Genomic DNA, 27078 nt, shown 5'->3' on the forward strand with positions numbered 1-27078 from the left:
CTACCACATGAGCCTTCCTAACAACTCCAGGAAGCAAGACACACTGAGTATCCTTAGTGTCACTGCACGGGGCAGGGAGACTCGCATGGCTGAGCCTGGACTGCGTTCCAGAGCCCTCTGGCAGTTCCAGCTCTGCTAGAGGCTTGCTCCATGACTGCGGAGGAGCCCGGTGATCTCGAGCTTTTGGAATTCACTTATCTAAAAGGAAGAGACCCCAATATCCTCCTCTTTCCTTTACCTTTCCAATTATTCCTCCTCTCCTGAGCCTACCGGGGCAATATACCTCCATTTCCTTGAGGTTACCTAATCACCTCTCTTCACTTTTTGGTAGAGTTTTAAAGCAGTGTTTGTTGGTTCATCCAGCAGACAGAGGCACTGCACAAAGCTCTTAGGGATTCAAAAAACAGAACACAAGTAAGGGAGAACAGAAGACTTAGGGACTCATCTGATTTTAACTACTGGCTCCACCATTTACTACCTGTGTGATCCTAGGCAAGTCACTTACTGTCGGTGAACCACAATTTCCTCACCTGTAAAATGGGTGTATGATGCCACGTGTGTGGGCACGTGCCTGTAATCCCAAGCTACTCAGGAGGCTGAGTCGGGAGGATCGCTGGAGCCCAGGAGTTTGATACCAGCCTGGGCAGACAAATGGAGACCCCATCCCTACAAAAAATAAAAAATAAAAATTTTTAAATTTTAAAAAGAGAAAAAAAATGGGTGCCTGAAATGGGTATGATAGTATCTACCTCAAAGCTATTGCAGTAATTAAATGAGCTTTGCAAATTGCCTATTACGCTCCAGTAAATGGTAGTTATTATAACAATCATTATTTCAGGAGGATAGACATTTTATAACTTAGAGTCTGATACAGACTTGTGGAATCAGAATCTCTGAGCAGGAGGTTTTGCCTTAGGTAGATAAAATGTCTACATCTCCAGGATTGAGTTGTCTGAAGACCCCACATCTTTCAGTTCCCATGGGCAGGTGTCCCTTTGTTGAATTCATAACTGCTATCTGATAAACATTGTGCGTTTTTTCTTGTAAGCTAAATGGGAAAATAGAATGAGCCCACAAGAATAAAAGAAGTAAATGTAGGAAAAAATTAAGGGCTGATAAAGGTCTTGCTAATGGGGACAAAATACTCTGGCCATTGTAAGGTGTGGGAGCCTTCTGTGAAGAGTTCGAGAAATGTTCTTAATGCCACTGAACTGTAGACCCCAAAAATGGTTAAAATGATAAATTTTATTTTATATATTTTTTGCCACAATTAAGAACTTTTTTTTCATTTAGGAGATATTTTATTTTATTTTTGAGGCAGTCTTGCTCTGTCGCCCAGGCTGGAGTGCAGTACCATGATCTCAGCTCACTGTAGCCTCCGCCTCCTGGGTTCAAGCAATTCTCCTGCCTCAGCCTCCAGAGTAGCTGGGATTACAGTTGTGCACCACGACACCCAACTAATTTTTTTTTTTTTTTTGTATTTTTAGTAGAGATGGGGTTTCACCATGTTAGCCAGGCTGGTCTTGAACTCGGAACCTCAAGTGATCTGCCCACCTCAGCCTCCCAAAGTGCTGGAATTACAGACGTGAGCCACTGCACCCAGCCCTAGTTGAGGAGAAATTATGTAGACTTTTTCTCTTGTTAGTCAGTAAAGGCCGGGGTTCAAATTAAAATAAACAGGCTTTCAGATGGATGCAAACTAGCATTTTTTGACATTTGGAATGAAGGAAAAACGTGCCTGGCAGCAGCAGCTGGGATAGAAACTCCAAGCGCACCTTCATCACTGCAGTCTTCCAGGGGTAAACACACAGGGACAGAAAGGCTGGCTGTAGCAAGAGGAGGCCAAGAACCTGAGATGGGCAGGAAGGCAGCGGCTGGCAGGCTGAGGCTTGGACTCAAAAGCCCAGCATCTGAACCCCAGGCCCAGCCCCTGCCAGCTCTAGGACAAACCAGTAGGAAAACTGAGTCTCAGAGAATTTGTAATACTCCCTTTCTCGTGGGGTTATTGTGACCACGAAAGTAGTAATAATATCTGTGAAAATATTGGTGGTGATGGGAAAAAAACAATGGTTTTATTAGGTTTTCTTAAAGCCCTCTGTTCATTTTTGGCTCTTCCGAGCTGCTTCTCATATAGAACTTTGGCTTTCTTGTACTAAGACTGAGTTAAGCTTAAGGAGAGCTCTAAGAAAGTAGGATGAGGCAAGGAGTGCCTGCTCCTGACTTCTGGCAGGGAATGAACTTCTAATCTTTAGGCAGCAGGAGGCCCATTAATACTCATTTACTTAGGGCCTGTCTACACACACATATGCTGTGTTACGGCTCAACTCAGCTCTATTTAGCCATTTAGAACGGTGGGTCTCGGCCTTGGCTGTACCCTGGATCACTGGGGAGCTTTAAAAAATCCTCTTTCGGGCTGCCCACTCCAGAGTACTGATTTAATAGGTTGGGGTGTGGCCTTGGTGAGCAGTCACGGCTGAAAAATCACTGATGTAGATTTCAGAATGAACCAATGGGATTTTCCAGTCTGCTCCTTCTTCTCCGTCCTTCCTCTTTGGAGAATGGTTAAAGACAGACCAACCCCACCCTTTTCAAGGCCAGAGCACACGGAAAAGTCTTATTTCAATAAACTACACATTATTCCTGAGCTGTACGGAAGGAACCGATTTGGGTTTTGCCTAAGCTGGCAGGGAGAGAGGTGGAGACAGTGCCTTCCCATGTTCTGCGTAATCCTGGGCCCAGGCACCTGTGGCCTGGGCAGTCCTGCCACCTCAGCCGAGTCTCACTCTTGTGGCCTTAGCTCCTTGAGTTTACAGAGCATAATGCCTGTTAAGCCTGACACACTATAGTATCATGGTATTGCATTTGAGGGTGTTTATTTATACTAACACTTGGAGCGTTTGAGTGGGAGCAGGAAGAGAAATTCAAGGGCATTTGTTCTGGGGGAGTTTGGAGAGCTGGGTTTCTTCTCTTCCTTTTCCCCTCCCTCCTTGCATTTGACCAGATAATTTAAGGATCATCTGAAGTGCCGTTTCCTGCTTTGTTCTTGATATGTGTGGCTTGTGGGTGTGTATATTTATATCCCCAGAGGAGTAGGACATTTCTCAGGGCATGCATCGGCCACAGCAAAGCTCTGGAGCAGCCTCACAGCACAGAGAGTTTGCAAAAGCCCAGTGGCCAAGTCAATGCTTCCAGAGCATCGTCCCAGCTGCCTCTGGAGTCCATGTTAGCATTCCAGGCAGAGAGTCTTTATGCATGGATCTTAGGAGCCATCTCATAGAATTTCCTCCTTTCACAGAAGAAAAACTGAGGATAGAGGAGGGAGGTGACTGGTCCTCAGTGAGATCCTGGTGGGGCTGGGATTAGAACCTGGACTCCCTCCATGCTTGGTGCGGCACTCCCCACCACACCCAGCTGCCTCCCAACACCTGCTGAGTTACATACCAGCAACACTTCTCTTTAGCTGTCTCCTGGGAACAAGTTTTTTGTGTCCTCAGATCAGTTCAGCTTCACTCACCTACTATGTATTTGGGGAGCCAAAACTGTAAAACCTTCAGCAGAAGAGGCAGTGGTCCAGGGGACATACTGTAGGTTCCCACCCATTAGCCAGCTAACTGGACAATAGCATTTTTGACCTCCCTCCATGTACCTTTGCATTGTGTCCTTTTTTTTTTTTTTTTGAGGTGGAGTCTCACTCTGTCATCCAGGCTGGAGTGCAATGGCGTAATCTCAGCTCACTGCAACCTCCGCCTCCCAGGTTCAAGCAATTCTCCTGCCTCAGCCTCCCGCGTAGCTGGGATTACAAGCACACACCACCACGCCCACCTAATTTTTTGTATTTTTAGTAGAGACGGGATTTCACTATGTTGGCCAGGCTGGTCTCGAACTCCTGACCTCAGTGACCTGCCCACCTCTGCCTCCCAAAGTGTTGGGATTACAGGCGTGAGCCACCACGCCCGGCCTGCATTGTGTCTTTAAAGTTTTCCTATTCAGCCAGCACGTGAGCTGGGCTGTCTCAAGTCTAACCCCTGGATGTGGTCAGTACCATCTGGCTACTTCTAAAATCACCCAGCAAGAATGCCTGGCTCACAATAAATCTTTTGACTCATTAGAAAGAGGGTTCACTCATTCACTAAATGAATTAGGATTAGAGGGGCATCACCCACTGACTTGAGTGGTAATTATTGCTGATTTTCACGGTGCTCATTTAGTGAGGAACATGTTGCCAGTTTCTCTTGGCGCTTCTAGGATCTCTGTCTCCAACCTTGCTGATGGGGTGAGATTTAGATAGAGGTTCCTCCACACCTTAATGCCTGTGTTCCATGTGGAATGTTCCATGAAGAGCGTGCTCCATGTGGACTGTGGAACCTGATAGTTTAATTCTCTGCCACATTTAGCACTTTCCCTTATTCTGCCCCTTTTCTTTCCTTTGCTTTCTAGTATTATTTTAGACTGTCTATCTTCTGATTATAAGCTTTCTTTGTTGTTTTGGGGGATTTTTTTAGAATGAGGACCACGCATGAGTTACCTATGGCCACAAGAATGCTGTGTAACTAACCCCAAAACTTCAGGGGCAGACAGTAACGGTTTATCTCACGTGTTTGGAGTAAACTTGGAGTGGTTCTGCTGATCCTGGCTGGCCTCACTTGCATGCTTTGAGGGTGACTGGCTGTCCACCCATCTAGGCTGGCCTCGGCACAGGGAAGTTGGCCCTGCTCCATGTGCCACCCATCCTGCATCAGGCTAGCCTGGGCATGCCCTTGTCATGGTGACGGCAGAGGTGCAAGAGAGAACAAGCAGGAACTTGCAAATCCTCTTAAGGCTAGGCCCAAAACAGGCATACTCTTCCCCCCACCGCATTTTATTAGCCCTAACAAATTAAGCCCAGATTCAAGGGATGAAAGTAGACTCCACCTCTTTGGGGAGAAGGACTGCAAACTCACAGAGGAACGGGTGTGAGACCATTCATATCATCAGTCCACCATAGACCTGTGTGAGTTGTCTTTTATTTGTACTCAGGCTGATGTTTTGCAAATAGCGAATGCCTCATACATGCATGTTGCATAAAAGTAAATAAAGTTACCATTTGCTAAGTTTTCTATTCAAGATTGGATTGGCTGCATAATCTAGACATGAGTTTATCTGTTAGATAGATCTAGACATGAGTTTATCTGTGAATAAGAGTTTATCTGTTAGAAGGAAAGTTTATGTCATCCTAGTAGAATCTGGATTTTTCTTGCATCGGGTGCAGGGCAAGTTGGTTGCCACTAAGAAATCCCTCTTCTTATCATCTTTTCCATCATGGGGTCTACCATCATCATTTTTAGGATTTTAGAATATAAACCTCTGAGAGAAGGGGAACAAAGAGAGGGAGAGCTTGCCACACTGAAGTGGATCAATTGCTCCTAGATGGGAAATTTTGTTTCATGTATTGACCACTGAGTATATGTTAAAGAGGAAGAAGCAACCTCTGCCCAGTGTCTTTAACCTTTGCTCTTGCTTCTTACCCTTAGAGTAGCTCATGGAAAGAGGGGTCTCTGGGCCAGCAGCTGCATCAGCATCACCTGGGAGCTTGTTAGAAATGCAAATACTACTGAATCAGTCACTCTGGCTCTGAGGCCCCCGGGAGATCTGTGGCTTCACAGTCCCTCTGATGATGATTCTGATGTGGATGATATTTGAGAATCCCTACCCCAACTCCAGCAACCATAGAAACTAACAGATTAGGTCCCCTTTGTTGACTCTCACATACTTCTGAGGATATTACAGCATAGTCTGAACTGTGCAGTAGTCAGAAGTATGTTCAATACCTTCTGGTGTCAGGACAAAGACAGAGGCATCCCATTCCCCACCAGCTTACCTAAATGTTACTTTACTTTGCTTTTTTGGGGGGGCGGGTGGGGGAGGTTGTGTTTTGAGACAGGGTCTCGCTCTGTAGCTCAGACTGGAGTGCAGTGGTGCAGTCATGGTTCACTACAGCCTCAACCTCCCAGGCTCAAGCAATCTTACCATCTCAGCCATCTGAGTAGTTGGAACCACTGGTGTGTGCCACAATGCCTGGCTAAGTTTTTAGTATTTTTTTGTAGAGATGAGGTCTTGCTATGTTGCCCAGGCTGGTCTCAAACTCCTGGCCTCAAGCGATTTTCCCACCTCAGCCTCCTAAAGTGCTGGGATTACTAGACATGAGCCAGCATATCCGGCCTATTTTGCTTTTTCATTCACAAAGATACACCACTAAAGATGTCAGGGCCATATCTCAAACCTGCCCCAAGTTATTACAAGGCACATCTCAAGGTTGGAATAAGCTCCTTTTCCCAAAACAGACCAGGGTTCTGCCAGGACATGGGACAAATCATGCTGAGGATCAGACACCTCTTGTCCTTCTGTCTCCCTCAGGGGAGCCACTAGGCCTGCAGGTGCCCATTTCAGGTACAAAGAATTTTGTAAGGCAGGTGAGCGCGTTGTCAACACGAAGTAAGTACCAGAGTTAATCATAAGGATGAGGGTGGTGTCCCTAGAAGGGGTATTTCATAAGGGGTTAGAGAAACTCCTGTTCCTGGCCGGGCACAGTGGCTCACACCTGTAATCCCAGCACTTTGGGATTACAGGCCGAGGTAGGTGGATCACAAGGTCAGGAGTTCAAGACCAGCCTGACCAATGTGGTGAAACCCCGTCTCTACTAAAAATACAAAAATTAGCCAGGCATGGTGGTGCATGCCTGTACCCAGCTACTCAGGAGGCTGAGGCAGGAGAATCACTTGAACCCAGGAGGCGGGGGTAGCAGTGAGCCAAGATCATGCCATTGCACTCCAGCCTGGGTGACAGAATGAGACTGTCTCAAAGGAAAAAAAAGAAAAAAGAAAAACTCCTGTTCCCAGCTTCCCCTAAGCTTTTGGGCTCTCTTAGCATCTTGAATGAGGCCTGGCCTGTGTGTTCATGTTGATGAGTCTTCATAGCCCCCTGATATACCTGGGTGTGTGTGTGTGTGTGTGTGTGTGTGTGTGTGTGTGTGTGTGTGACAGAGAGAGAGAGAGAGACAAAGACAGAGACCGAGAGAGTTATCAGCTGGCTGGCTCCAGGACTGAATACCAGTTACCTTAACTGTGCCCCTTATTTTCCCTTGACTCACACAAGCCGCTTCTGTTTGATTCACATAGAACCGTGAGAAACAGTCTCGTATGTGAGACTGTGTTTTTCATTCTATTCAGTCTTTGTATATTCAAATTCTTCTAGTTTCAGCTCTTGCTGTTCTGCCAGATTTCCATCGCATTGATGGCTTCTCTGAATTAATAAGTGTTTTGCAATTGCTGAAAAGTTTTCTACCCCCAAGCACTGGGACTTATCCATATTGATTTTTTTCCCGTTTCTCTTTCCTCTCTAGCTCCTTCTTAGATGTTGTATTTTGTAACGTGTTAATAGAATTTTTCTTTCGTCCTGACACTTTATCTATTCAGGAGGTCTTTGCGAGCCCCATTGTACAGCCGGACTACAGAGGAAAGAGCTCTATTCTTTATGACAATGGTTGCCCTAAAAACATATACAGATCCTCCCCCACGCTCACCAGGGTGGAGCGAATGTTGAGAGGGCGCTATTAGAAAACGTCCAAACTTAGGAAGGAAAAGGAGAGCCAATTATGCACTGTTGAAAGGAGGTTTTGAAAATACATTTTAAAAAAATCCAAAACATTTATTTCCTAAGGGAATCTGAGTCCCAGTACCAAAACATGGCCAGCACAGAAGGGCAGCTGTTTTCCTTACTGTTAGGCATTTTCAGTTCAAAATAAGGATTTGGCAAACGTCTTAGAAAATATGGAGATGGGTGCAAAACAGATGTCACATTTACCTGCGTGATACCCGGCAGGACTCATCCCCCACCCACCCACACCCCAGGCATTCAAATTCCTATTGAGTCCCAGGGTCTGAGTCTGAGATATGCTCATATCACCATATGCTCGAGTGTGACTGCTCTGTGTACAAACACACCAGTTGATCTTATGGTGATTTTGCGTGTGTGGTGCATGGGAGGTGGAACGGCTGTTGTGTGTGTGGCCCCAGCAGGTACCGGCGGGGGGGGCTCTTGAAGCCTGCCCAAAAGGAGTTTGTCCTGCCTGGGATGGGCATGGGGATCTCCAAACTAGCATTGCCCACTCCCATCATCCTGGTGCCTGGGAGAGAGGGGGCAGCTGCCTGCTGGAGGAGCCACCATGCCAGGCCATTTTCCTCCCAGTAACTGACTTCAGAAATGGGGAGCAGAAGGGGAAGGCCCCAGGAGCCTGTTTGTTCAGGCTTGGTTGCTTAGCAACAAAAGGGGGCCCTGACTTGAGAAGAGATTTTTAAGCCAGGCCAGTCCCTTTGAGGTTTATGACCGGCTTGCCTACCCCCGTCTTCCATTCTTACCTTGACTTTGCTCTTCCCCCTATTACGTTTGATCGCATCTAGAAAAATACATTTGATTTGTCTGCAGGCACCATTTTAAACCTTGGTTTATTGCTTTGCCCAGTGTCTTCCCCTCCATTGGAGATTGTAGTCTGGGAGGAGTGAGGCATGAATAGCCCACGATTCCTTTTCTCAAAGGGATTAGCGCCAGCCCCCAAGCTCATTTGTGAGCCTTTGAGTGCACATCAACGGTGCTCAGTCCTTCTTAGCCACAGGCACACAGTGAAATTGCTCTGAGGACAGGGCCCCCTGCTAACAGTTTTACCCCCCACACAGCCATACGGACTGGGTTGTATTTTTACCATCAACCTTGAGCACAAAGTAAATGAAGAGAGTAGGCTGCACACTGGTCAGACCAGGTGCCCTCCCCCGGTGCGTAGCTGAAGGGTGAGGACAAACACCTGTGCTAAAGATGTGTGTTCTGTGGGATAAAGGAGTGGGTCATAAATACTCATAAAAGGAGTGCATTCCAGAGCGGAATCTGGTTCATTAAGTGTGAGTTCCTTGAGCTCTACGTGGGAGTTGAGTGTGGACCCTGAAATCTTATTGCCAGAAACATGCAGAAGGGGTTACAGGATGCGTGGGAGGGGTCTGGAAGGGATTAGCAAGAGAGACAGAGGACGCCTTTGCTATTTGATTATGTTCTTCTCTTTGATGTTTTTAAAAAGGTCCTAGCATCAGTGTATTTGTTTGCTAGTACTGCCATAATAACGCAGATTGGAGGGCTAAAACAACAGAAATGTATTTTCTCACAATTCTGGAGGCTAGAAGTTCAAGATCAAGGTGTGGCAGGGTTGGTTTCTTCTGAGGCCTCTCTCCTTGGCTTGCAGTCTTCTCCCTGTGTTGGCACATGGTCTTCCCTGTTTGTGTTTGTGTCCTAATCTCTTCTGATAAGGACACCAGTCATATTGGATTAGGGCCCACCCTAATGATCTCATTTTAAATTAATTACTTCTTTGAAGAGCCTCTCTCCAAATACGGTCACATTTTGAGGTCCTGGGGGTTAGGACTTCAACTATGAATTTTGGGAGACACAGTTGAGCCCCTAACAATCAGGATGTTCAAGCTTCACTGTTTATCACTAAAAACAATTCACATATCTATTAGAAGGGCAATAATTAAGTAAGCTATGGCTTCTTACACTGGGAAATATGCATCGGTCAAGATAGTAGTATACATGATATACTAACCTGGAAATTGTTTGCCATATTGTAATGTTACAGGTTAACAAAAGGACAAATTCCATATACTATATGATTTAAACTATATTGAAATAGTCATAGTTTTTTCTTTCTTTAGAAAAAAAATACTCTAGGCCTGGAGCAGTGGCTCACACCTATAATCTCAGCGCTTTGAAAGGCTGCTGCAGGAGGATCACTTGAGCCCAGGAGTTCAAGACCAGTCTGAGCAACATAGTGGGACCCTGTCTCTAAAAAAATAAAATAAAATAACTGGGCATGATGGTACATGCCTGTACTCCCAGCTACTCAGGAAGCTGAGGCAGGAGGATTGCTTGAGCTCAGGAGGTCGAGACTGCAGTGAGCCATGATGGTGCCACTGCACTCTAGCCTGGGTGACAGAGTGAGACCCTGTCTCAACAAATAAAAAGCAGACACTAAAGGGAACTATATAAAATGTTAACTGTATACAACTGTGTGGAGTGGAAAGACCACTGTTTTTTTTTTCTTTCTACTTTTTTGCGTTTTCAAATATTTTTTGATAAGCGACTATTACTTCTGTAATGGAAACTACCCCCTCAGCCCCCGACATGCATATAATGTTTTGTGTACTTTCTTAAAATTCCTAAAGCAGCCTGTATTCTATATTTGTTTTGCAGGTGGAAGATGCAATGCTGATGTTTGATAAAACTACCAACAGGCACAGAGGTAAGATTACCCCAGTGTAAGAGGGTTGCATTCACCCTCTCCTGGCCTCTCTGTCTGTCATCCTCAGTCCCACTGACAAAAGATACAGTGAAGAGTCCGGAGTCAAGCAGGTAGAGGTGACCATCCGTTGAAGATCTTTATTCACGGAGGGTCCCAGTAGCACAAAGAGTTCCAGTACTGGATAGTTGAAAAACCATTTCCTTCTGGCCTAGGAACTCCTGTTTAGTTATGCAGCCATCCCTGTCACACATATTCAGATGTACCTCTCTAATCCCGCCTTTCTGGGTCCCTTGCTAACCTCGGCACTAAGCGATCCAAGTGGAAATTATTCACAGCAGTGACTCAATTGAGTTATCAATTTGTATTGAAGGAGGTTCTTTAGGAGCAGACTGTCAATCTAAAGAGCCAAAAAATCAAAATAAAACATTGTAGGTTCGTTGGGTATGTAATGATTACAGCCTTGGGAATGCTCCGTGGGGCCTCTGGAATGTGTAGAGGGCATCTGCACTTAATTGTGTTTTTCCCTGTGCTGCTTCTGTCCCATCCACTTCACAAAAAATGGGTCTTAACCTGGAGTCTATGAACCTCTGCAATGACATGCAAAATGTCATATGTTTATACTTTTCTTGGGTGAAGATCCCTAGGTTTGGACAAATTCTCAAAAGGGTCTCTGGCCCTGCCCTTAGTATCTTCCTTCCCCAAAAAGAACACATTAAATTTATTGCTTTAAACAGAAAAATTGGAGGCATCTAGAAAAGTCCTCCCTGGAGGTAGCAGAGTCAAAGGAGGTGATGACTTAGTGTTCTGTTCTCCGGAAGCTCAGGTTTCTGGGGTTCCTATTAACAGGGTGTTAATGAGCAGAGCTTCCTAAGGGGGTGGCAGGAAATGGTGTGCTGGTGCCCTCAAGGGAGGGAGCCTGTGAGTGAGCAGCATTTCCTTGCCACTTGGATTGCATTTAGATGTTTCCTGTGTTGTTTACATTCCTGCTGTCACCTGTGATTAGAAGCAGTTACCCAGCACTGACTGTATGTCTTTCCTGTTTGGAGAAGGCAGAGTGAGTGAAAGGCAAGAAGGAGTGGAGTGGGAATCATTGCTGGCGGGGCTGGGAGAAGGAGGGGGATATCCTGAGTGCGTCTGGTAATCTGGCTTCAAATGCATCCCTCTACAGCATCCTCAGAATGGGAGAGTTGAGCATTGGGTGCACAACAGTGGTGTCAAGTGGTATTTATGGAGGGAAGAGATGGCAGGGGGTGGAGGGTGGGGAGCAGTGGAGAAGCAGGGAGAGAAAGGAGGGGCATGCAGGTGTGGAATGATCGGTTTTGTCCACTGCATTGCTGGGGAGTGAGAGCCCAGGGAGTGAGATGAAGGTGGTGCCCGTGGTGGGCAATTGAGGATTATCCTCCATCATCATCCACATTCTGTCAATCTAGCTTTATGGTTTCCAAGCCGGACTTCCAGATGCATCTCCTAATGTGACCTTCGCAGCAGCCCCTGGAGGGTTGTTGTGACATTGGGAAAAATCACTTAACTTCTTTATGCCTCAGTTTATTCATCTGTAGGATGGGGGTAATCATAGAACCTCCTCACAGCATTGCTCGGAGAGTGTAATGCCAAGCATCTAGTCAATTGTGCATAAATGTTAGCTCTTATTATTAGCGTTATCATCACCTCCATCCGGTTGGAAAAATAACCAAGGCTCAGAGGAGGCAACTGAGAGACCCATGGCTGAGCAGGGTCTCAGGACTATTGATTTCAAATTCTGCTGTTTCTCTGCTGTGTCCAGATGGGAATGCATTTGTTAAAAAGAGCACTGCCAGCTATTTATTTTCAGGGTGGGTGATGCCCATTTGAATTTGGCACCTGGTGTTCAGTGTTAGAATTCACTAACACATTTGAATTTGGCACCTGGGAGATTCCAGAGTTGCCCCCAGGTGATATTGTTGTCCTTTTATTTTGAAAATCAGTGAAAGTATTTTTTGATCTGCTGTGTGTCAAGCCCTGTGCTGGGGGCTCACACTGGTATCGTCTCATTAACTCTCAGAGCCGGGCAGGGAGAGGGCTGGTCATGGCAGAGGTGGGGTTGAAACACCGGACTTTGGACTTCTGGGTGAAGGCCCAGAGGATGTGCCGGGAAAAGTTCTCTCTTATTTTTAACCAGATCCCTGTTGCTGTGGGTGAAGCCTCTTCTCTTTTTCCAAAAGGGAGAAAGGAAAGTGCTGGGCCGCAGAGATGGGGTGGCGGTTCGTCTGGGACGGGTGTGGGAGGAGTTTGTTGCCCGTTGTGAGGTGGAGGGTGGTCTGTTGGAGGGCCTGCTGCTCAGAATGGCTTCGGGACACCATCGCTGGCTCTCCAGGAGTCCTGGTGGGCACTGGCAGGAAGGAGCGTGGGCAGGGCCTTGGTGCATGCACACTCCTGCCCCCAGCCAAGCCAGAACCTCTGCTAGCACCCTCGGACCTGCCAGAGCTGAAGATGCCTGCAGTGGGGGCAGGACCAACTCTAAAATGTGTGGAGCCCAGAACTAGAGGAAAGGCAGGGCCTCCTATTCAAAGATGATTGAGAAGCTGGCCTGAGGGGCTGCAGCCTGTGGAGGGCGGAGACATGCCAGGAAGCCTCAGCAGGAAAGAGCCGCCATCCCACTGCCCTCCCTCTCATCCAGGGCCCTCCCACTCTGCAATGTCGTTTCTGTGTGGGTGGGAGCAGCGGCCCATACACATGTTCCAACCCCTCAAGATACCGGAGGAGGCATTTCTCTTTGAACTGGGTGCTAAAGTTGGTGTAATACTTCACTGCATTTAGAACATTTAAGGGAGTGACAAAAAATTTTTGTTTTTCAAAAAGAAGAACATATCACAGCAGAGGCACAGATCATATATATGGAGCGAGCCGGCCTCACATCTGTGGCCTGATGGAGTGCACATTTGGAGTCAGGTGATAAGCACAAGGAAGTAAAATCCTCATGCAGCCACCTTGCCCCAAACTTACCTTCACCTCCTCGGTTCCTGCTGTCCATGATCTTATCAAGAGGAAAGTGCTGCAGTGGCAGAAGTTGAGGACATCTCCCTGGCTGGCGCTGCCTCCAGCTCTCTTCTTAAAGAGGCCCAGACCATCGACCCAGAGGTGTTGTCACAGCACATGCTCAGCACTTGTCCTCAGACTCCTAGCCCAGCCCTGTGGGGCAGCCTGGGGCCTCAACTCATCCTTACCCCAGGAATTTTGACAGCTACCTGTGTGTCCTTGGAGCTGTGTGACATGAGCTGTGTGACATTTGCTGCTCAGGGATAACCACAGGGAACTGGGCTTAACATCTGATGAGCGTCAGGTGGGCCAGGCTCCCAGGGCCCATTCAGTCTCCACTTGCTGTTAGGAGCCACAGGTCAGGGCAGAATTTCCACTCCTTGACCCCACTGGTCACCTCCTGTCCCTGCTCCCTGTTGGTCTGTGTTGGGGCAGGGATGCCCTCAGTTCCATCTGCATGGCGGCAGCTTGTATCTCCCATCCACAGGAGCACCAGCCTGGGGCTCACTAGTGCCATGGGAGAGAACCCAGGACCTAGGAGAGAATGAGCCTCCCACAATGTATGTCTTCCACCCTGCAAGCAGGAAGAGGGTCCCACGTTCAGTCTTTGACTCACAGTGGGTGGAGCCCTGGAGATGTGGGGGCTCTCACCTTTCTCCTTGCAGATGGGCCTTCCTCCAGCTTCTGCTGCTCCCATGACGTTTTTCCTGGGGGCACATTCCCTAACCTCTGAGCATCTCAGGTTCTTCCTCTAAAAAATAAGAGACCTGGGATTGATGAGCCCCAGGACCTGAAGTATGTTTCTGGCCTTTAGCTTTTTAACTGTGAGAGTGTTCAAGATGAATTCCTTTGCTGTTTTTGTGACTAGGGGAGGGAATGGGCAGTTGTTGCAGGTTGGGTTCCCTGGGAAGCAACTCTAGGAAGGGATTAGCAAGTGGGAGGTTTATCCAGAAGTGCTCTTGATCAGGAGAGGGCAGAGGGAGAAGCTGACTTGCGATGCCCTTCTGTAATGGGGTGGTTCTTCAGGGGTCCCCAGCTGGGGTGGGAGTGCCATCCTTGATGCCTGCACGCTGGCCTGTCATTGGGTGCAGCCCACCCTGTGAGGCTGATGTGACCTGGGCTTCCCCTGGGGAAATCCTGGAGGGGACTTCCAGCTGGGGACTATCTTCCAGCAGCACTCCCAGCCACTGGGAAGGAGGTCCTTCATTCCTGAAGGGGATCTAAGCATCCTGACACAGCACCCACAGTGATGGTGTGGGGAGTTCTGTTGCTGTCTAAGCAGGCCATGTTAGCAATCTTGATAGAAACAGCCAACACTTTCTGAGCACTTACACACCAAGTGCTTAGCACAGTGCTGGCACCTACCATTGAACCTTGATGACAGACAGCCATAGGTGAACCGAGCTGCCCAGAGTCTCACACTGGTGAAAGCAGAGCTGGGACGTAAACCCAGCCTGTCTGACCTGGAGCTCAGGCTCTTACACTCTGCAAGCATTGTGCAAGGCAACTGGTTAAAGCAGAGGAGCTGGTCATTTTAAGGGTTTAGTATTTCCTCATTTTCTGTCCTTCTCCACAACAGCCTTCTTGCTGGATGACCGTGCTCCTCCATTTCCACTTGGAGAAATTAAGGCACATAAGTTTGGAATATTGCATAGCAGATTCCTGCAGCCAGACAAGGAGCAGAGCTATTGTTAAAACCTGGATGCCAGTCGGCACGATGGCTCACACCTGTAATCCCAACACTTTGGGAGGCCGAGGCGGGTGGATCACCAGAGGTCAGGAGTTCAAGACCAGCCTGGCCAACATGGTGATACCCTGTCTCTACTAAAAATACAAAAATTAGCCGGGTGTGGTGGTGGGTGCCTCCTGAAATCCCAGCCACCCGGGAGGCTGAGGCAGGAGAATCGCTTGAACCCAGGAGGCGGAGGTTGCAGTGAGCCGAGATTGCGCCATTGCACTCCAGCCTGGGCAACAAGAGTGAAACTCCGTCTCACAAAAATATAAAACAAAAACCTGGATGCCTCCCTTGGCCCTGTCCCTCACTTCATTTCCTGGCCTTCCATACGATGATTTGTGCCCAGAGGGAGAGGAGAATGGTGGCTTTCCAATTTTCTCAGAGTCACTTCATTTGCTCTCTAAAAGTTGTTAGAGGTGGTCTGGAAAACACTGGGCTGATCGTCAATGGATTTAATCATTAGGAGGGGGAAGTTTGTTGCTTTATCCTTGTAAAAGTCAGATAAGATCTGGGACTTGGCATTAAGTATTGATCCCAAGTGGGGCTGGAGGGGAGGGACAGGGAGGGAAGAGGCAACAAGGTGCTGTCCTTCCAGTTTGCTCTGTTGTTGGCAGGAGGCCGGGGAGTAGACAGTCAGCGGGAGGGAGGAAGGGTGCACTGGCCAGCTCTCTCTCCAGTGTCCCCACAACCTCAGCCCTGATGGAGAAAGTGGAATGCGGGCATGTTGCTTGCTGAAATAATCTCACACTCACCTCCTTATGGGGGAAGGGAACCCTCCCCATTGTGAGGGTCACTGTAGAGGAGCCTCAGCTGTCCTTCCCTCCAATTTCAGAGCCCTGGGTTCCTGAGCCCTGCACAGCTGGGTTCCTCCAGGGAAGATCTGGATGGTTGAGGCCTAGTTGAAAGCAGGTGAGGAGTCTCTGAAGCTAATCCCATAGCCTGGTGAGGGAGTGGTTTCTGGCAGAGGACATGCCTGTGGCCGTCATTACCCAGCAGGCCTGCTTGCCCTGGAACGTTGCCAGAGGCAAAGGAACAGGAGACACTGGGAGAGAAATAAAGATTAGTGTGATGGATGACTCTTCTGCCAGCAGTTAGCAGTTGCTTATTAAATGCAATGCTAATGGCTTTGGAGAGGAATAACAGCCCTGAGACCCCCTGGAAGGGGGTGGGATGGTTTTGTGAGCCCCAGCGAGCACCATCAGTGGCAGGCCTCTTGAACTAAGAGGGTCCTTTCCCAGAGTGGCTGTGGTTTATCCCAGTTCCTGGGCTGGAAAGGTGCAGTGGTAGGGGATCCAGCCAGAGGGAGGAGCATCCAGGCAGGTAGCCGGGAGAGCTTGGGTTCTTCCTGGAGCTTGCTCAGTCTCTGTCCCGAAAAGCAGTTGGCCGAAGTTTAAGGTCTTTGTAATTTGCGTAATCGGTTTATTTATTAAAATGGTGCCAGTAAGATGTAACTTAAGCTGTGATAGAAGATAATGCTTTTCTAAGGAGGAAAAACAGCCCTTAATGTTTTGAATACCTGCCAGACACTCACTTTTGAAATTGACCTCTGAAGTCCAGATTGACTCTTTTATGTACGATGTATAAAGATGCCTAAGAATTGCACTGTCATTATTTGTTTATTGGTGTCTATTTCTCAAAAAAAAAAAGAGGGCATAGAAAAAAGTTTCACAAAGGTGTAGGTTACATTTTAAAATAATTTAAAGCATTGCTTCACTTGTAGATGTGGGATGTCAGACATAATGTATGCATGTCCTTCCTAATGAGAGTCTAACATTCTGACTTTATTTACCTAGGGAAGAACGTTGGGACTGTATAAGCTGTACATGTGACCTTGTAGGATGGAGGAATAAGTGTATTTGACAAAAACGATCAGACCCTCTGGCCAGAAAGGGCACAGTCCAAGAAGAAGGGTTGTTGGAGGGAGTAGAAAGTATGATAAGGATGTGTAGAATCACAGCTGGTGATGACACTTTTGCTGATGTGACAGGAGGGCAGCCTGCAAAAGATTGGCTCCCACGCTGCCCTCGTTTGGGGTCTGGAGCAGGATTTGCTGCCTGTCTTCCCTGCTGGCATTTTACCGGTAGTATTTTCCCCACCTCTCAAATCTGCTCTTATCTTTTCACTAATTGTTGATGGTGTTAAGTATCCATCAAATCCTCTCCCAAGTCTGAGATGTGTTAAGGGGTTTATTGGAAGCCTGTAAACCAACAGTTGGTCACTATTGGTATTGATCCTAATTCTGCACCAGGATTAGAAACCACTTGACAAGAAAGCAGACAGTCTGTCATAGACCACCACCAACAGCCAGGGTTCCTGGCCTCCCAAAGCTTTCAGTTTAGTCCGTAGTGTGATGTAACATGCCAGCTGGGTTCTCTTATGTAAGTTCAGGGTCCTAGATGGGGTTAGGTGAAAATCCAGTTCTCTTTCCAGAGTGGACCATTGTTGGGTGGCGGAGGGTGGGGCAGTGGGCAACTGTTTAAGAAAGACATTGACCAACAGGAATCTGGGAGAGAATGGTGAGAATGGGGTAGAAACTCAATATGATTGAGTCCAAGAGGTCTTGAGGGGAGTGGAGAGCTGTGATGTGGTCATTCGTTGCAGCCTTTGGGTACTTGAAGAGTTTCCATTGGAAAAGAGTTCTGTGTAGCCTCAAAGTTGGGCACACTTGAGTTAGAACAAGGAAGAATCGCCTAGTCCAACAGTGGCAATAAGAGGACAGCCATTGCCCCTCTGCCATATTCTCAGAACTCAAGGTTCTGTGCCTCCAGTGTGCTCATTCTAAAGCTGGGGCTGTGTGAGGGGGTGGGCATGCTGCGTGCCCACCGTGAGGGGCACACCCGCCTCTTCACTGCCTTGCAGGGCTGTATCCCCAGGCCCTGTAACCTTGCAGCGATGGAGGGCAAAGGAGGGGGTGGGATAAAGAGTCAGCCCACCCTTTGCCATCTTTCAGAGACCAGCCCCGGAGCTGTCTGCACATTTTATTTTCTCGTTAAATAAACACCATTAGCCTTCCTGAAAAATTGGTGCAAACATGACCTCGCAAATAACCAATTAAAAGGGTAGGGTTGAAGGGGAATGTGAATTTGAAAACATGTAGAGGAGGCCATTAAGGATTCCTGTAGAATCTGGCAACATCGATCCAAGACCTTAATTTTATTTCTGACAGGAAAGCAAGGAATGTGCTTTAATTTTTTTTTCCCTGAGTTAACTCAATTCCGGAAGCGCCCATTCCGGCGCTGTCTCTTGAGATATTAATCAACACAGTAGCTTGGTTTCTGTTCACCTGCTTTTCTTTGGAGACACGGAGCAATACAAAGCCCTCAACTTCCTAGCAACAGGGCTGGGGGACAGGGTGCCCGGGGCAAGAGGGAGCTTGCAAAGCCAGGGGGAGTTTGGTACCCAGGATGAGCTGCACTTTTTTAGCCAAAATATAAATCTTAAACTTCTTTCCTTTGGAATAAAAGCCCTGGCTCCAAAAGGGTGGTGACCTAATAGGTCTTCCTGCCTCCCCCTGCTGTGGCCCACGGAAGCAGAAAGGGAGTGGGCTCAGGGTCAGCAACTTCATTGACCCAGAAGTGGTTTTTTTGTAGAGAGGGACAATGAGTCTTTTGTTTGGTCCTGTTCCCATAGAGGCCCAGGCTCTGACTCTCACAACATGGTTTAAGATCTCGGTGAGGGCAGAGTGTGGAGATCTGAAGAGAAAGGAGCTTTTAGCATGGCAGCTTGATTAAAAGCACCCCCTTTCTTAGCATCACGGCACTGCCAGTGGCTGGAGAGGGCTGGGCCAGGGGTCGCCGCAAGCCCTGGGTGGCTGCCTCCCCGTTGGGACTTAAGGTTCCTAGAGGGGTCCCGGTTATTATGCACCTCTGGACTTCAGCCTCTGTTTTCAGTTTGTGGATCAGAGGGTGTACGCTATCCCATCTGTATCTATATATCAGCATGGTATGCTGCAAAGAGCTTGAGTTTTAGAGTTTCAGATCCCAGCTTTCCCTTGGGCGTGATCTCAGGCAAGTTACAAGATGTTTTACTCCCTTGTGAAGGTAACACACCCACTCTGTAAGAGTTAAATGATTCCGCTTGCGAGGTGCCCACTCCCCACTCCCCACAAGTGGAGAGTGCGGGGCAGCCTGGGTTCTTCCCCCTTCCTCCTTAAGTGAAACCACCTGCTTAACTTCTTTAGGCAAACAAACTAAAATCTGTGTTTGAGTTTTGGGGACCCTAGTCTTGAAAAATAAAACCCTTTCGTCGTTGTTTTTTCCTCTGCTTTGCACACACACATATGCTTGCATGTGCATGGAATATCTTTGAAAGGATACCTGCAAAATCGGTAACAAAGAGTTAGAACTGCATATTGGTTAAGATCACATGCTCTGAAGTGAGACAAATCTAAGCTCTGGGACTTAATAGCTGTGTGACCTTGGGCAACTTACTTATCTTCTCTGCAACTCAGATTCCTTATCTGTAAAATAGGACATTGGGTTAGCCTGAGGCTTACGTCATTTAATGAGTATAAAGGGTTTGGAACAGTCTCTGCCCATACTAAACACTCAAATATGTTTTATGCACACGTGCATATCATATGCAGATGTACATACATGAAAAACATACATACATGAAAAAGTGTTTGCTCCTTTTTTATGGGGAAGAGAATTAAGCGACCTGAGATACGGAGACGGAGGGAATCTTTTTATTATATACTCATTTACTTTTTGAATTTTTTTTTTTTTTTTTGAGACGGAGTCTGGCTCTGTTGCCCAGGCTGGAGTGCAGTGGCGCAATCTTGGCTCGCTGCAATACTTTTTGAATTTTTGTACCTTATGCACTTATAACCTATTCATTTACTTCTTTAGTGTGAGCTTTTAAAATTTATTCCAATTTGAATTGTCAATGCAGTGATAGAACAACGTGAAAGAGACTTTTTGAAAGAAAGAAAATTTACCAGCCGGGCACAGTGGCTCACGGCTGTAATCCCAGCACTTTCGGAGGCCAAGGTGGGCAGATCACTTGAGGTCAGGAGTTCAAGACCAGCCTAGCCAACATGGTGAAACCCCATCTCTACTGAAAATACAAAAATTAGCCAGGAACAGTGGCACGTGCCTGTAATCCCAGCTACTCAGGAGGCTGAGGCAGGAAAATTGCTTGAACCTGGAGACAGAGGTTGCAGTGAGCTGAGGTCGTGCCACTGCACTCTAGCCTGGGTGACAGAGTAAGACTCTCAAAAAAAAAAAAAAAAAATTACTCCATCCTAGCACCCTACCACAATAACTATTGTTTGCCTTCTTCCTGGCATGCACATAAAATGTTTTTAAAGTTGGTTGTAACTGTGGGGTTAATATTTGTTGAGTGAGGTGTGGGCTCTGCCTCATCTGAGTTTTCTGTCCTGCCAGGGACACCTAGGAGTTCCAAACCAGCAAGATGTGATTCAATGCAGCTGAGCATCCTTCACCTCTGAGTCTCCTCTGTCTTTTTGTTTCCATAAACAGATGATCTGATGGATAGATGAGGATTTTCTTAGTAGTTTCTGCTCTTCCCAGACAACGTGCTATTATTAGAATAGCCAGACTGGCCCTGGTCTGAAAAGAAGCCTGGTTTGCGCCAGTTCATCCAAGACCAGAGGGGAGGAGGGCCAGAACAGGGAGGTCCTCCATCCCAGGAGCTCAAAGCGCTTCGTAATTCAAGTTTAAAAAAAGTTAAAAGCATTTTTCTACCCCAAGTTATGACTAGTAAACATGTGGGGACCTTACACAGCGTGGCAAATGCAGAATCTTCCTCTGCATTCCCATTGTTTATAGCTTAGGAGTCAAGGTAACACCCGGTTAATGATGCTTGTGAAGTGTCTGGGCCATGTGGCAAAGGGATAAGAGCTTAGGTCCAGATTCCCACTGCAGGACTCACTTACCAGAGCAACCACTAATCAATTGCTGTGTGACTCTGGACAAGTTACTAAATCTCTCTGAACCTCAGTTTTCTCATCTATTAAATGGTGTTAATGTTATTAATTCATGGACTTGGGAAGTTTAAGTGAGATAGTTTATCTGTGTGAAACATCTGATGCTTGGAAGGCTGTCTGTAAATGTTAACTTTGTCATTATCATATTAATTATTGTTATTTTACTACTAAGAATACTGTGACTGTCATTACTTCGGGAATGGAGGCTCAGGCTTGCTGATTGGAGAGAATGTTAACACCCTAGATGGCTGCTGGCAGATGCTGTCAAGTTTTCCACCTTGAAGGGTGTTGTGGGCTGAATTTTGTCCTCCAAAAACATAAGTAGAAGTCCTGACCCCTAAAAGATACCCCCAAAAGAAGTCCTAACCCCAAAAAGATAAGTTGAAATACCTCAGAATGTGACCTTATTTAGAAAGAGGGTCTTTGGAGGTGTAATCGGGTTAAGAGGAGGTCTCAGTGGAGTGAACTGATCTCACCATAGTCCTTATAAGAAGGAACATGTGAAGAGAGAGACACAGGGAGATGGCCACGTGACCTCAGAGGCAGGGACAGGGGCAGTGCGGCTGCAAGCCAAGGATTGCTGACCACACCAGAAGCTAAGAGAAGAGCCTGAAACAGATTTTCCCCTGAGCCTTCAAGAGGGCATGGCCTTGCCAACACCTGGATTTCAGATTTCTAGCTTTCAAAACTGAGACAGAATAAGTTTCTGTTGTTTTAAGCTCCCCCCTCCCATTTGTGGTAGCTTGTTACGGCAGCCCTAGGAAAATAATAGGGCAAAGCAGAGTTTCCTGCCCAGTATGTCCCCTTGCTCACTACTGGCCTGCAGTCCTGGTGGTCAGACTTATCCTTCTCGCTCTGTGCCTTGCTAGTCACAACCCCCCTCAGCAAAATGATGTGCAAGAGAAGTTAGAGAAAAGACCTTTCATGCAACTGAGAACACAGCCCCCGAAGCCTGACTTGGTTCACACCTTGCCCAAGTCTAATTTGCCAAAGACCTTGAAATTGACCTTAGGATGTTAAAGATATATTTTGGTAGAGAGAGAGAGAGAGAGACACTTCAAGAAGTCTGAAGTTTACATTTTAATTTAGTGGCCTGCAGGGCTCAGTCATTTCTTTATAAGCCAAGGAATAACCAGTACAGTTATGAGTTGTCAGAATTCCCAACTCCAGCGACACAAACCATACTCATTAGAGTGGCGTTTCTAGCTGGTTCATTCAACTTGGCAATTCAGGGAAATAATCCAGAAAAAGAACGGAAGGAAGAAAAGGAAGGAAATCAGGAGAGCTCATGTGTATGACAACATGCACCCTGGCATCCCTATATACCTGCCTCCTTTCTATCCTGAAAAAAATAAGAAAACAGCAAGACAACACTGAACTTCAAAAGCTGCCAAACAGACTTCTTTATCTCTTTATGTTGTCCCAGAAGCTCTTTCAGGCAGGAACATTTGCCAATTCAATCCTGGAGTGAATTTTTAAGCTAAATTAATGCAGTTGGGGGTCAAAATGGCAACACCTACAGGTCTCCAGTTGTAAGGACGCCGGTGGGCACAGCAGTAATTGATCGTTATAGCACTCATATGGATGTGCTTCTCTTAATCCCCTGGTTTGGTTGGCAAACCAAGTAGTGTATAAAAATCACTGCCATGATTTTAAAGTGATCAAAGTTGTACACCTTTGAGCACTCCTTACGCATTTGAAATTTCTCCCTCAACTTGCCACCCATCTTGGTATCAGGAAATAACTGAAAGTGCCTTCTTCCCCTGAATGTGTCCAGCGTTGGTGCCTGCGTTCTAGCACCCTAGGCAAAGCTGGCGCCTCTGCACCAGATCTGCAATGTGCGTACGCAATGCTGACATCCGATTTATTATCTCGGAGGGCTGGGCTGGTTCATGGATGATTCATGACTCTGCTTTCCACTGCCGCTGGAGCTGACGTCATCTATTCGGGACCCAGAATAGACACAGGAGCAACAGTGGGCCGTGTTTTGTGTGTCTCTCACCAGCCCTGGGCTCCCTCCCACTTGCCACCCCGCTGCTGGGTGTTCATTGAGTGAGAATGGTGGTGACCCAAGGAGTCCGTCGGAAATGTCTTCTTAGTGGAAGGTCATAAATGTGTTTCAACACTGTTGCACAATAAAGCAGAGAAGGGACCTTTCCCAAAGTTCATCTCTTCCCTTACGTTCTTCTAGTTGGAATTTAGATTTCACTGGCAACCCAAGAGCTGCTTCACTCTGTGGCCGACTTTGATTTTCTCATGTAGAGACAGGGTTGGTTAGGAAAGTCTGGCTGAGATAATTTATCCCACAGCCTTAGCACTGGACACCCTGCATGATGACTGATTAATGTCATGTTAGATGTTGGAATTGGATCGATGGTTTCCACCCTGGTTGTACACTAAAATCCCCTGGGGAGTTTTTAAGATGTCCTGATGCCTGAGTCCCACCCCAGACCAATTAAGTGAGACTGAAAGATGGAGCCCTGGCATTGGTTATTTTTAACATTTTTCCAGCTGATGCTAATATGCAGTCAGGGCTGGGCACCCCCTGGGTCACATGACCTTCAAGGAGCCTTCCAGCTTTCAAGCCCTTTAAAAAGGCAGCACTGCTGACTTGGACCAGGTCTTTGAGCCTGGTCTGTGTCTGGGCAGTCTGGCACGTGTCCTGCTGTTAAGCCCTGGGAGGTGGGGATGCCTCCTTCATGTGGGGCCCTTCATGGGTGACTAGGTCAGCTCCATCCGTTGTCTGTGCCCATGACTTCTTGTAATTTTCCTTTGTGGCACTTCTCAGTTCTTAATGATTGCTATTTGCTTGATTATTTGATTTGTATCTGTGTCTTCCACTCTCCTCCATGTCCCCTTTGCCCAACAAATACCATTAATCTATGACAAGAGGGTGGGCACTCACCTTGGTCTCTGTCCTAATTTGCCTGAAAACTGAGAATGGTTCCTACTCAATGCTTCCCATCTCAACTTCCTTTGCTCTAACAAAACGGAGGTGCAGAAGCCCTGTCTGGAGAGGCGTGTAGGAGCTACACCTGTCTTCTGAAGAGGGCCTTGGAGACCTAAAGAAATGATCTGGGAACAGTTTTTCCAGCACCCAAGGAAAGAACCCAGCAAACTAATGAGAATTTTTTCTTGCTGGCTTAAGAGGGGGGGGAAAATGCCTTTAGTGTTGTTGTAGCTGTTCTTAACAGCTGATTTAGAAGAAACACTGAAAGTATTGGTTTGAATCAAAAACATCAGTCCTGCCTGTAGTTCTGCCTTGGACCCATGCTGCCTGGTTGCAGCCCTGGAAGGCTGGGGGAACGGCACGCTTTAGCCAGGGGTCTGTTGCAGTGTTTAAAGTGCCTATGCATTTCTACCCCAGAGGCCAGGTAGAGAGAGGTGTGTGCTTACAGATCGAGTTCTAAATTTCCTCCCCACTTCCAAAATCACTAGTTTTGGCATCTTAAGTCTTCTTTTAATTAAGTTGATTCATTTGCTCTGGAAAGAGTTTTCCTGATTCAGCTAGTATATTTATGTATAAACTACTCTGGAAACACCTGGCAATTTTTCTGAGTGACAATGAGGAGACGTAGTTTGAAAATTATGGTTTAATTTGCTCCCTCCCCCATGCTGTCTTACCTTTTCAAAAATGGGTAAGATTTACAAAAGAAGCTTTGTATTTTGCCCATATGTTTTACAGCAGAGATATGTGTATCAACAATACCTAATAATTTCCCTTTATGTTATTTTTAGAACTCTAGCTTTTAAGGGACAATTGAATCATTCCTTGGCAAAGAGGAAATCATCTAATTACATGTTTTTATTTATTATGAATTTGCAGGTAGGCCCCAGAGAGATTGGTGAGCATATATAAAAAGTTAGAATAAACAGCATCTTAATGACTATTTTCAGGAGTGAAAAACTATGTTGTCTCTTTAGGGTTGCATCCCAGCTCTGTGTGTTGTGTGTATGTGCGTGTGAGTGTTGCTTGCAGAGTGTGTGTGCCTGTGAGTGTGTTTGTAGGTAGGAGGGTGCAAGCCACATTTGAATTGGACGTGGCCCTCGGTTGGTTTCAGAAAGTAAACTGGAATCAAAAACACTATAAAGGATCGAAATAGGAAAGAAGACACCTGCCCCTGTTTTATTTTGCTTTATTTTAGGTTTATGGCCTCTTTAGTGTGGGACTAATTAAAATCCCCTGATAAGGCCTAGTACCCTGGCCTGGTCATTAGCAGTGTTGTTCACTTTTCCTGGGTAGGATAAGTGGCTTCCAGAAACAAAGTGGTTTGAATCAGAAATGGCACCTCCTGGGTTCATCCCCTCTTTTCTTTTCTTTATAAGCTTCTTTAGCAAAATGCAGGGGCAGGGCGCTGCAGGTAGCCCAGCGAATCTTGCTGCTGCCAGGGCAGTAGCAGCTGGGGTGGGAAGAGGAGAGCAGCTGGGATTGTGTTATTAGTCATTCCATGAAGAGATTGATTTGATAAATAATAAAGCAGCGATATTAGCAACACATGCTTGCAGGTCAGATGACTTCGATGAAAACCCCCAGTTAAGTGTGTGTAATGGTTTGACAATATATATGCCTTCTAAAAACATCCTATTTTAAAATGGAAATTGGACTGTTCTTGCAATTCTTAGCAAATATGCCAAGACCATTACCAAAGGGAGCTTGGAAATCTGAAGGGTGATGTTTCTATTTAATTTGGCCTCTACCCTCCCCCTTTCAAAGGATGCTTAAACTCACTTTGTTTTCCTGTCCTTGCCTTTTCATTTTGTTAACTGTTTTGATTTGTAAAATACTATGCCTCATACTACACTCCTTTATGATGATTTACTGTGCTGTTCTTATCTTTCACCTTAAATCCTTGATAAGAGCATTTTAAAAATGAGATTGCTACCTGACACTATTATAAAATCTTGGATGGCAGCCAGTGGAGAAACAAGCACGTTTGGTGGGGGAGGTTGGGGCAGAGAAGGAGACTGAGTTTAGAGAAAGGAAAGATTTTCAAAGGAACTGTATAGCAGATTTTCCCCCCTCTGAATTCTGGAGGCCCCCCCTTTTTTTAAGTAGAGCGTTAATGCAACCTCATAAGTGCCTCCTCACTATTGCCTAGTGGACCGTGGGGTGGGCGGTGAGTGAATTGAACAGACAAAGATTCTTTGGGCAAAGGTTATCTGCACTGAAGATGAAACTCCCATATGTCCTTTGCTATGAATTGGAACTGGATGGATGGATGGACCAGACAGATGGATAGCAGTGAACCAGCTACCATATTTATAGCTAGGAGCACGTGCCCTTCTCAACTCCAGACATCCCCACCCCTGTATCCCACCTTGTTCTGTTCCAGACACATCAGAGCAGAGCCCCCTTTAGTTGCAGCAGCTATGGCAGCCGACTGCCCAAAGATGGAAACTTCCGTGTGTGTGTTTGTCTAGAGATCTCCTTTTATCCACAAAGGGCAGCACTGATGGGGGGACCAGTAAATAGAGCTGTCTGAAGTAGCAGGCCGTTGAAATTCTAGTATTGTGACTTAATGAACTCTTGTCTTTAATTCCTATGACTTGGAGAAGACAGCCATTCTCTCCCGATAATGGAGCTCGTTAACCCATCTCTGTACTGACTGGTGCTTTTATTATTATTATGACGACTGGAGAACATAAGTCTGAATGTTAGAATAACAGGTTTCCCAAGTGCCTGGCAGAGAAGGGGGTGTATAATGATGATGATCTTTCGTGGGAATAACAGCGGCCACCGGCTTATCTGGCACAGGCATTATTACATCTGAGTCGCCTGAAGTGCCATTTGTGAAGACCTGGTATTTATTGTCCTAGATTATTGGGGTGGGGGAGGGTGAGGCAGCAGAAGGGACACTTATCATCCCATCAGGGCTCGACAGCCGAGGGGCAGCTGCTGGGTGCGAAGGCCACAGTCAGCGGGAGGCCCCTGTGTGTAACTGGAGATTCCGGGGCGATTATGCCCAATTTATCACGCACCTCATGAAAATACAATCCACCACCAAAATGACTGCTTTTGGAAACTGTCTTGTCTCCTTTGAGCCGAGACTGGAGACAACC

At 46.7% G+C, this 27078-nt stretch overlaps 1 protein-coding gene and 1 long non-coding RNA gene across 8 annotated transcripts in view; one reads left to right on the forward strand and one right to left on the reverse strand.

Annotated features, from left to right (window-relative positions):
* The window catches only part of MSI2 (musashi RNA binding protein 2), a 428034-nt gene that overhangs the window by 262598 nt on the left and 138358 nt on the right, over positions 1-27078 (forward strand). For all 7 annotated transcript variants that reach the window (XR_010110574.1, XR_010110575.1, XM_034942537.4 and 4 more), the window contains exon 7: positions 10270-10318. Coding sequence is in view for 5 of the 7 variants with exons in the window: in XM_034942537.4 (XP_034798428.1) it covers positions 10270-10318 (49 nt within the window). In the remaining 2 variants the exon portion in view is untranslated. The remainder of the gene's footprint in view (positions 1-10269; positions 10319-27078) is intronic.
* Positions 2859-4209, reverse strand: LOC130540952 (uncharacterized). Its single transcript, XR_008954994.2, has 3 exons — positions 4168-4209; positions 3442-3517; positions 2859-3303 (listed from the first exon to the last, which is right to left on the reverse strand). It is a non-coding gene; the product is annotated as an uncharacterized LOC130540952 (long non-coding RNA).

Source organism: Pan paniscus, chromosome 19 (genome assembly GCF_029289425.2).
Source record: "Pan paniscus chromosome 19, NHGRI_mPanPan1-v2.0_pri, whole genome shotgun sequence".
NCBI classification, from domain to species: domain Eukaryota; kingdom Metazoa; phylum Chordata; class Mammalia; order Primates; family Hominidae; genus Pan; species Pan paniscus.